Raw genomic sequence first — 11,403 nt, forward strand, 5'->3', positions numbered from 1 at the left:
CATTGTTATGAATAAAATAAGAGTTATTTTATTTGACATTTACTCATATCCAATAAACAAAGCTCAATGCTTATCGTATGTAAACTTAAGCATGTATATGAGATATATAAGTGGATCATGCCTTACGTGATAACCTAAATAGGTTTGTAGTATAAGAATTAAGGCGGGATACTTGATCCTGATGACACTACGGATACAACTTGTTTTGTAAAGGTTTGCAAGTGTTGTGAACTACTACAGATAGTAGATCCTGACCATTCATGTGAAGACATGCGAGTGGGGATGTCCTATAAAAAGAGTTTGTATAAAACCAGACCATGAGATGACTAGTCTCTGTATATAACACCATTGATACTGGAGACTTACATCTCACCCAAACGACCATAGGTGACATGACCTCAATCCTGAGTGTTTTGGGAACTCTTGCCTTTGAGGGCGGTCCTTTGATTAGTATGGATGCAAGTTGCCAGATTGCCAACTCAACATGCCTACTTTTTTTTCTGATTTGGAAGTTGAGAACTCATTTACATAAGATGGAATTCACTCTTTCCCCGAAGCAGGGGTAAGTAGATAGATTGCTCCCTTAAGGGCTGATTCCATGTCTTGAACATAGTGGCCACAACTTCTCTTTGGAAGAGAGGACTCGGCCATAGTAGGACTATGACTTATGTTTATTAGAGGGATCAGTGGTACTTAAGGAGTTAGATGTAACTACGAGGGCATAACAGTTATTGGTGCAGATGTACTTACGAGCGATCTGTGAGGTTATCACACTGTTGATGGGTTGATATGGACACATAATATATCTGTAGTAAGGAGAGTCCAGCTGTCGGTCTTTAGTGTATGTCTGACAGTTAACAGATGGTGGATCCTATGACTAAAGAGTTTAGTCAGTTATTCAGGTACTATTGGAGCTTCGAGCTACAGGTCCATAAGGTCCCATTGGTAGCTCAATAGATTCAAGTTGAGAATCAGTTCTTGATGTTGATTTGAAATGTTCAAATTGACAAGAGGTAATTCGATTATATATTATATGATCGATGTGATGTATAAATGAGATTTACATTAAGTACCATGAAATAGAAAAAGAGCTATGGTTTATATGTTTCATGAGATGAAATATTAAAACTATCGGTTATAAATATAGCATGGTAAGTTGGTTGTCATATATATTTATAATAAAATTAATTATTGGATAATTATCTCTTTTTCTCTAGTAACCAATTGAGTGGGAGGTTATTGGTGGTTTCATGATAACCATGAGATAAAAGAAAAAATATTTTCCTAAATTTAGTAGTTGATAATTTGAGATTTTCCATTCTCGTATTACTCACAGTTGGATGTCAAGTGAATAAGATTTACTAAACGACAGCTGAAGAGAGACTAAACGATCGTGGAGTGATACTATACAATAGTTCACTTAGTTGGCCTTTAGCTAAATGATTGCGGAGCTTCTTCTAAATGATTGGGCATTGTCTATACGATAGACCTTGTCATCTCCCACTTGCTTAATCATTTACACAATTGTTCTTCTTCCGGTCTCATCATCTATCCAAGTCCACACAGAGCCCACACTTCTGGATTCTCACACCGAGAATACCAAGGTAGCCATTATGGTGGTTTCGTACTCAACTCGACATAGTTTAAGGTTTTTGGAGATCGTTCGCTGTGTTCATGGTCTTGGAGTTCGTTGTGTTCGTGATTGTTGTGATCGTGTTGTGTTGCGATTGTAGTGTTCGAGCATTCGAGATTGTTGTTTGCTGGTTGAACGAGCATTCGTGATCTAGGGTGTTTGAAGATGCGTCTTCAAAGGTATGATGTTTTATCCCTTGATCTTACTGAAAACCTGTTGTAATTTCACTGTATGCATGACCTGTATGTTTTCGTTTGTGGACTGTAATTGTGTATGTTCAAATACGATTGGAATTTGGAACGATCATTCTGTTGCTCATGGAAATCCTCATGTTCGATTTCCTTCAAATGAAAGACTCTCCAAAAAATAGCTTGATATCTCCCACTGCATGAGCTGAAATGACTTCATCTATTCCCACCTTGAAAGTCATTTCCTGTTCAGAAAGTTTTCTCCAAGAACTAGTTTCCTATAGAAAAGTGCAAACATGATTAGTGGCACCTGAATCTAATATCCAGGTTAGGCGAGCATTCTCCACTAGACATGTTTCAACTACTAATAAATCTGATTTACCTTGTTTTGCCTTTTCCGCTTTCTTTTCAGCCGAATATTTTGGGCAGTTACGCTTTCAGTGCCCATCCTTTCTGCAATGGAAACACTTTCCTTTGGGAGTCTTGTTTTTGTTTTTGTTTTTGTTTTTCTTTTCTTAGTAGTGGTTTTCTTATACCCTTTACCCTTCTTCTTCATTTGTACAGATTTATCTTTTGAAGAAGAAGGAGCAGACTTCTTGTTATCAGTGAGTCTTGTTTTAGACATCGACCCCTTAAAAAACTTCTTAGATTTAGAAATAATATTTACTTCTTTTTCTTTAAGTTTCATCATAGGCTGATATGTCTGTAACTCGTTCAACAACGTGGTCAAATTATAAGTAATTTATTTCATAACAACATTGGTTCTAAAAGGCAGATAACTCTCCGAGAGAGATTCCAATATCATACTTACTTGACTTATCTCATCTACCATCGCCCCATGAGCCTCAACAACATTAAAATGAATCATTATATCGAGAACATGTTCTCTAACGTTGGAACCATCTTTCATGCAAGTACTATAGACATACTTAATGGCTTCATGTTGAACAGAGGATGAAGGTTGCCCAAACATCTCCTGAAGCGATGCCATTATCTCACGGGTGGTGAGCATTACCTTATGTTTCTTATTAAGTACATCGGATATACTTACTAAGATGTAGGCCCGAGCTTTTTCATTAGCCCTAACCAGCTGATCATAGATGTTCTGAACATTTTGGTTCGCTGTTGTACAGGGAATCGGAGAATATTCTTCCATCAACACAAACCTCAAATCATCCACAACTAATATTGTATTGATGGTGGATTTCCAGTTTGAATATCCTTCACCGTTAAACTTATTGGAAGCTAGCAGTTGTATAATTGAATTCGACATTGTTGAAAAAATTTAAACAAATTCTATTAAACTTTATGCATCTAAATCCAATTTTAGCAAAAATAATAAAATACCCAATCAATCTTTATTTATTTGCAATGATACTTTAGTGATTTAGAACAGTTGCTACCGTGGGACAGTCAACAATTCCTTCAATAAAGCAAGACAATTCTTGACCAAATACTATATCAGAATAATTCTTTACTCCTATAGTTTTTTTGGTTATCGTTTTCGGTTAAGATCTTTACTAACAATTAGTAATTCTTGTAACTGTGACCTGCCATTTTTAAATCTTATAGAACAGTATGAATATGCCCCGAAATGGAAGACAATATCCAAGACGGAACTATAAGACCCTATTAATTTACTGAAGTTTGGGTTGTTCTGTATCCTATGTTACAACCCTCTGAGAGGATCGCCGTTGTTAATGACTAGCTAGTGCCGCCTAAAAACGACAGCATATGCAACATAGGAATCTCACGATTCAAACTAATGGAGGAGACCATTAGGGTTGGCAACTGCGTCGGGTCGGGGCGGGGGAGAGTCCCTCGTCCCCGGGCGGAAATCCTCCCCCATCCCCACCCCCACCCCCGTCCCGCCATTTGAAGGTGGGGATGGGGGCGGGGATTCCCCATCGGGGAAACGGGTCCCCACGGGGCTCCATTCCCCATTTCCCCACGAGGATTCCTCTACTAATTCCCTATGGGGAATCCCCTATTAGATCTCCGCAGGGATTTTCCATTTTTTTTCTTTTAATTTTTTAAGTTTGAGCTTGACTTTTGGGCTTAAATTTAGAATTTATATATTCATTATTGGGCTTACAACATAAGGCTATAGTATACATTATAAACATACATATAAATAAGTTATTTTATATATTATAAATATATATTTATAAAATATTAAAAATAAAACTATATAAAATTGGGGTCAGGATCAAGGCGGGGATACCATCCCTATCCCCGCCCCATCCCCGAATGGGGCCCCGAAAAATTCCCCAGTTTGACCCCATCCCCGGTCAAACTGAGGATTCCCCGCCCCAATCAAGACGGGGCCCCATGGGACAATGTTGACACATTTCCTTCACCCACTTACTATGAACTACTTCCCCATTCACCTTGTTATTGACCCATGCAAACACTTTCCGAATAAAGTAGTCGCAGTAAAAGCAACACAAAGCCGAGCATGGATCTCACAGTGTGAACTCTTGAGGACTTGAGAGCTGATAACTATATATCGAATATATTGTTAACCTCCCACTAAAGTGTTCTAAATGTTTGGGTATCTATTTACTTAGGTTAAAACCGGCTAACTTTTAAACAACCTAAGTCTATATCATTTTTATCCAAATATAACATTTATATATGGATATAACCATAAGATGTCTAAGTGTTTAAACCAGTTTTAAACCTCAAACCGCTCACGCAAGCTTATAAAATCAGTTAACAATGCTCAATCTTTCAGTCATAATCCTCAGGTTGGAGGTGTTACGTAAACCATCAACTTAAGTACCCCCAGCCTTAGACAGGTTTATGAACCGATTTGAGTTTGTAACAAAATTTTATAAGGTAACAATCTATTTTAACAGTTTAAAACTAGTTGTTAACCTAAGTGAGCATGTCGTGTATCTTCGTTATGGATTTTAAAGTCTAATTACATTTTATAACAACTTACAAAAATTAGACACGCTAAACATCCACAACATTCATCAAAGGCATTTAATATAACATTTATATTAAAAGAAACCTTATACATGCATACTATATATTATAACAATTTATAACATACTTCCAATGCAGGTAATATACTTCCTACGGTGGGATTTAAATCTACATGGCATACTGTATGCATATACAAGATTTATTTAATTATAGCATACATCACATGCATAAACAATTAAACACATACTAATACGATCTTTAGTTTTGGCATTTTTAAGTAAATAAAAGCCTATGTATTACAAAAAAAAAAATAGTTGACAGCTCCAAATTGCTTCTTGACCGTTTCGAACAGCTCCAAACCAGACCCAAAAAAAATGCTTCAACCGGATGTGAACCACCTGAACCGGGCCAATCAAAACAATTTTGAAAATGAACCGAGTAAAGTTTGAAGAAAACCGGTCAAATCAGTCAATCTTCTTAAATCGGTTCAAGAATCTTGCTTGGATTGAAATCTGGCTCAAACCAGACCATTAGAATCTCGCTCCTAGCTTGAAATCTCGTTCGAACTTAATTCAAAACCTCGTTCGAACTTGAAATCTCGCTAGGACTTCCATCAGAATCTCGTGCAAACTTGATTCAAAATTTTGTTTGAACTTAAAATCTCGCTGGAAATTCCAACAGAATCTCTCTCAAACTTGATTCAAAATCTCGTTTGAACTTGAAATCTCGCTCGAATTTGGTTCAATCTCGCTGGAAAATCAAACAGTAGTTGAAGAACTGGAAATCTGCAGCTCGGACTTCTTCACTTCTTTCTTCAATTACATCCTAATTTCAACCTCTAATGACTCCATATGAATTAAAAACTCTTAAACACATATTAAGGTGAAGGATCTCATACCGAGAGTTCCATGAGTGGGCTTAGATCGCTCTGATTTTACAGTGACCGAAACACAAATGATATACATTCCATACTAACAGTTATGCATATTAAACTCATCAAAAGCATGCTCAGAATACAATAAAACATAGAGAAAGGGGTTCATACCAAAGGAAGACTATCTTCTTATGAGTGAACCAACAACAGCGGAAAAATCCCGTCGATCTACCAGCACCCGGCGAGTTTGTCAACTGTTATTGCACGATCCGAATGTACACGAACAAGGTCGCGGGGACAAAACCACTACAAGGGAAACCCGAGTATCCTCGGCGTCAAAAACCCAAAGAGTGGGATCTGGAAAGTTTGGTAAAGAATGGAGGAAAAGACTTCGAGTAGACATTAAGCGCGCGCGAGAAGAACTCTGCTATCGTATACCGGAGACACTTATCGTATAGTAAAACTACACGATCGTTTAGACGAATGAGATTCTATCGTATAGGCTCTCGCGATCGCTCTTTCACGAATTCTTTTGGACGCGGGATATCAAATGCACGACTGAATTATCTTCTCAAAATGAAAACAATTTTCATACTTTAACCCGTCGGTTACCTTAACCTTCGTGGCCCCATGATCCCACGTTCAAATTTGAATTAATTGGTTAATTATTAAATAATTAATAAATATAATCATATTATATTTATATCGGATAATTTGATATCATATATCTACTATAGTATTTTTCCTCTACTTGATATAAATCATATTTACATCTAATTTCCTCCAAACTAATGTATCTCATACATTTAGTTAATTATATCACATATAATTAATCAATCCAATTATATCACATATAATTAACCAGTCCAATTATATCATATATAATTGAACTTCCTCTTGTCAATTTGAACATTTCAAATTAACCCAAACACTGGTTCTCGACTTAATCCAACCCACCCAGATGACCTAATGGACCTGTGGCTCGAAGCTCCAATGGTACGTGAATAGCTGACTAAACTCTTTAGCAACGAGATTCACCATCCATAACTATCAGTGATTCCACTAAAGACCAACAACTGAACTCTTCTTACCACAGATATATTTCTGTGTCCATTGGATATAACCAATCATGAGTACGATGACCCTTCACAGATGCTCGTAAGTACAGCTGGGCCAATTTACCATTTTGCCCTTAAGTACCACTGATTCATCTAATGAACAATACAACATAGTCCAACTATGTGTGAACACCTCTCGAGCCAAGAGAAGGTGTGTGGCGCCACATCGTTCAAGCCCCGAAATTAGCCCTTAAGAGAGCTATCTATCTACTTACCCCTTCCTCGGGAAAGGAGTGAATTCCATCTTGTGTAGTTGAGTTACCAACTCCCAAATTAGACGTATCCCTAAAATGTAGATTTGAATCGGCGACTTGGCCACTCGCACCCATACAAATTAAAGGACCGCCCTCAATGGCAAGAGTTTCCAACTCACTCAGGATTGAGGTCATGTTACCTATGGTCATCCTAGTGAAGTGAAGTCTTTGTCATGAACGGTGTTATATAACGAGACATTAACACTTCGTGGTAAGGTCTTATACAAACTCTTTGTATAGGACGCCTCTGCTCGCATGTCCCCAACACAAATGATCAGGATCAGACCAACTGTGGTAAGTCACAACACTTGTGGCCATTCCACAAAGCGGGCCGAGTTCGTAGCATTACCAGGATAAGGTTTCTCTCCTATATCCATATACTACATACCATTTTGGTTATCACTCAAGATATGATCCACTTGTATGTCACCACATACATGCTTGAGTCACATACAGATAACCAGGGATTTTATGTTTATTGGTTTGTGATAAAGCAAATAAAACAAATAACCGAGCAAAACAACAAGATGTGAAGTAAATATCATATATTAACAATCACATGTGTTTGTATATACTGTTTACAAACTACAGGATACGAGACTTTAGGGCATCAACCCCAATAAGAAACTAGGGCACATAAAAGCCTGGTATAATAAAATCTCTCACTTGCCAAAGTTCAGCCGTGGGCGGTCCTGTAGACCCATGCTCCGTAGGTGACCCTCAAACACTGTAGTTGTGAGAGCCTTCGTAAATGGGTCGGCAACATTGTGTTACGAAGCGATCTACGTGACAATCACGTCCCCTCGATACACTATCTCGCGGACCAGATGATATTTTCGCTCTATGTGTTTTTCACACCGGTGACTCCTTGGCTCCTTGGAGTTTGCCACTGCCCCACTATTATCACAATAAAGAGTAATGAGCCTAGAAATATCTGGAACAACTTCTAGGTCTGTCAAGAACTTCCTGAGCCAAACAGCCTTCTTAGCAGCTTCGCAAGCCGCTACTTATTCCGCCTCCATAGTGGAGTCGGTGATGCACCCCTGCTTAGTGCTTCGGCACACTACAACTCTTTCATTAAGAGTGAAGTCTGACCCTGATGTGGACTTGTGAGAGTCCTTATCAGTCTAAAAGTCAGAATCTTTGTATCCTGTAAGGATCAAATCCCTCGAACCATACACAAACATGTAGTCCCTCGTTCTCCGAAGATACTTGAGGATGTTCTTCACTGCGGTCCAGTGACTCTGGCCTGGGTTAAACTGATACCTACTGACTATGCCCACAGGGTAGCAGATGTCTGGATGAGTACAGAGCCTCGCGTACATCAAACTGCCCATGGTAGACACATATGGGACCCGTCTCATCTCCTCAACCTCTTGAGGCATCTTAGGACACATTTCCTTAGACAAAGTGACTCCATGCCTGAACGGCAGTAGACCCCTCTTAGAGTCCTGCATTGAGTACTTGAGCAACATCTTGTCAATGTATGATGCCTCAGACAATGCTAGCACTTTGTTCTTACAATCCCGAGAAATTTGGATCCCTAGAATAAACTGAGCCTCTCCCAAATCCTTCATTTGGAATTGGGTCGCTAACCAGTCCTTAACTACAGTCAGTAGACCTACATCATTTCCAATGAGTAGGATATCGTCTACATACAACACTAAGAGACTACTGAAGCGTTGATGATCTGCTTATAGACACAAGGTTCATCAACGTTTTGGTCAAAGCCATACGACTTGATCGCAGTATCAAATCGTATGTTCCAAGATCGAGATACCTGTTTCAATCCATAAATGGACCGATTCAGTTTGCAAACCTTTTGCTCTTGACCTTGGGCTATGAATCCCTTAGGCTGCACCATTTAAATGGTCTCCTCAATATTGCCATTCAGAAAGGCCGTCTTAACGTCCATTTGCCAGATCTCATAATTATAATAAGCTACAATGGACAGAAGGATGCGGATCGACTTTAACATAGAAACAAGCGAGAAAGTCTCCTCATAGTCGACTCCCTCTACCTGGGTATAACCCTTTGTCACAAGTCGAGCCTTGAAGGTCTGTACCTTCCCATTAGCACCCCGTTTGCACTTGTAGATCCATTTACAACCTATAAGGCGAACCCCATCAGGCTGATCTATAAGATCCCATATTGAGTTGAAGTACGTCGACTCCATCTTGAGATCTATGGCCTTGACTCATTCATCCCGATCTACATCCTTCATTGTCTTCTTATAAGACAACGGATCCTTAACGTCGCCATTTGCTACCATAGCAAGGATTTCCATGAAACCCAGATAGTGAACGGGTGGGTTCGCAACCCTCCCACTACGTTAAGGTTCTCTCAACTCTTAAAGTGGAACCGACCTACTGGATGAACTCCTATCAACAACTCTTGTTGATGTAGCAGGCTCTTCAAAAACTCTTGTTGAAGTTTCAGTAGTTTCATTGAAAATCTCACGTAACATGACTTTGCTTCATGGACTGTGTTGCCTTATATGATTCTCCTCTAAAAAAGTAGCGTTTGTTGAAACAAACACCCTATTTTCCGTCGGATCATAAAAATAACCCCCTCGTGTACCTTTGGGGTAGCCTACAAAGAGGCATAACCCCGAATGCGAAAATGACGTAAACTAGATTTGCGCCCATTCCACAACTCCAAAGGTGTTCTTGCAACACGTTTGGAGGGAACACAGTTGAGTATGTACACCACATTCTCTACTGCGAAACCCCAAAACGAGTCCGGTAAGGAAGCGTAACTCATCATCGAACGAACCATGTCTAACAAGGTCTTATTTCTCCTCTCCACTACACCATTCTGCTGAGGTGTACCCCGTGCTGAAAGTTAGGAAACGATTCCATGTTCTATCAAATAGTCTTGGAATGTGGAGTCCAAAAACTCTCCACCTCGATCTAATCGAAGTGTTTTAATCCGTCTATCCAATGCATTTTCAATTTAGCCTTGAACTCTTTGAACTTTTCAAAGGATTCAGAATTCCGTAGCAAAAGATAAATATACCCGTACCTGGAGTAATCATCAGTAAAACTAATAAAAAACTCATAGCCACCCCGGGATCGCACATTCATAGAACCATAAAAGTCAGAATGTACTAACTCAAGAGGCTCTTTGGCTCTAAAACCTTTTCAAGTAAAAGGTCGTTTAGTCATCTTACCCTAAAGGCAAGATTCGCACACAGGTAAAAAAATTTCTTCTAACTCACTTAGAAGTCCATTCTTCACCAATCTCTCAATCCTATTGAGATTGATGTGCCCTAAACGTAGATGCCAAAGTTGGGCATTTTCTTTTGGAGAAATTCGTTGACGTTTTGATTGAGTTACGACAGTTCTAAATATTTCAGTATTATGAAGGGAATTAATGGCTAACGGCCTTAGCACATATAAATTTGATTCCAGATTTGTTGTGCAAATAAAAACACCATCTTTATGAATAAATGCTTTACTCAAATTGAAAGAAACAGTAAATTTACATTGCAATAAGCACTTTATAGAAATAAGGTTCCTTTTTAGTTCAGGAACAATATATACATCATTTAAATTTAGAAACCTATTCTGTAAAGTCAACTGGATCCCACTGACACAGCTAAGACAGCGTACCCGGTGCCTACTCGCATCATCATCTCACCAGCCTCCAACTGTCGCCAAGATCTAATTCCCTGAAAATAAGAACAAACATGGTTAGTGGCACTTGAATCAATTATCCAGGCCGAATCATCATTCTCCACTAAACAAGTTTCGAGCACAAGTAAATCATATTTACCTTTATCCGCCTTTGCCTTAACCTTGGCTGCTTTCTTCTCCTTCAGATACCAAGGACAGTTCCTCTTCCAATGTCCATTTTGATTGCAATGGAAACATTTTCCCTTAGCAACTAGTAGACGCCTCCTCGGGGCAACAGGCGGTGGGTTAGCAAGTGCCTTCCCTTTTCCCTTACCACCCTTCTTCTTCTTCTCCTTTGTAGAGTTAGAAGTAGAAGGTGCAGACTTCGTTCTTGAGGTCGAACCTCTATGGAACGTCCTTGATGATGAAGTAACATTTTCCTCACCCTTCTGCCTCTCCTTACTTTTCAGTAAACATTGGTATGTCTGCAACTCGTTAAGGAGAGTTGTAAGAATATATTTCACTTTGTAAAGAATCACATTGGTAACAAAGTGCAGGAAGCTCTCTAGCAAAGAATGCAGGATTATGCTAACCTGGTTGCCCTCATCGATGGTGGACCCATTCAACTCCACCACATTAAAGTGGACCATCATATTTAGCATATGTTCACGAACAGAGGTGCCTTCTTGCATTTTGGAGTTGAATATGTATTTAAGAGCCTCATGCATAAGTTGATCAGACGGTCATCCAAACATCCCCCCAGGGACTCCATGATCTTACGGGCT

At 39.1% G+C, this 11,403-nt stretch overlaps 1 protein-coding gene across 1 annotated transcript; it reads right to left on the reverse strand.

Annotated features, from left to right (window-relative positions):
• Positions 1-1,976: 1,976 nt before the first annotated feature.
• LOC150032751 (uncharacterized) lies at positions 1,977-3,094 on the reverse strand. Its single transcript, XM_090307010.1, has 2 exons — positions 2,633-3,094; positions 1,977-2,099 (listed from the first exon to the last, which is right to left on the reverse strand). The coding sequence occupies exons 1-2, from the start codon at positions 3,092-3,094 to the stop codon at positions 1,977-1,979; spliced, it is 585 nt and encodes a 194-aa protein (XP_090163136.1).
• Positions 3,095-11,403: the final 8,309 nt, after the last annotated feature.

This window comes from Benincasa hispida, chromosome 11, assembly GCF_027475165.1.
Source record: "Benincasa hispida cultivar pf3 chromosome 11, pf3_genome.v1.1, whole genome shotgun sequence".
NCBI classification, from domain to species: Eukaryota; Viridiplantae; Streptophyta; class Magnoliopsida; order Cucurbitales; family Cucurbitaceae; genus Benincasa; species Benincasa hispida.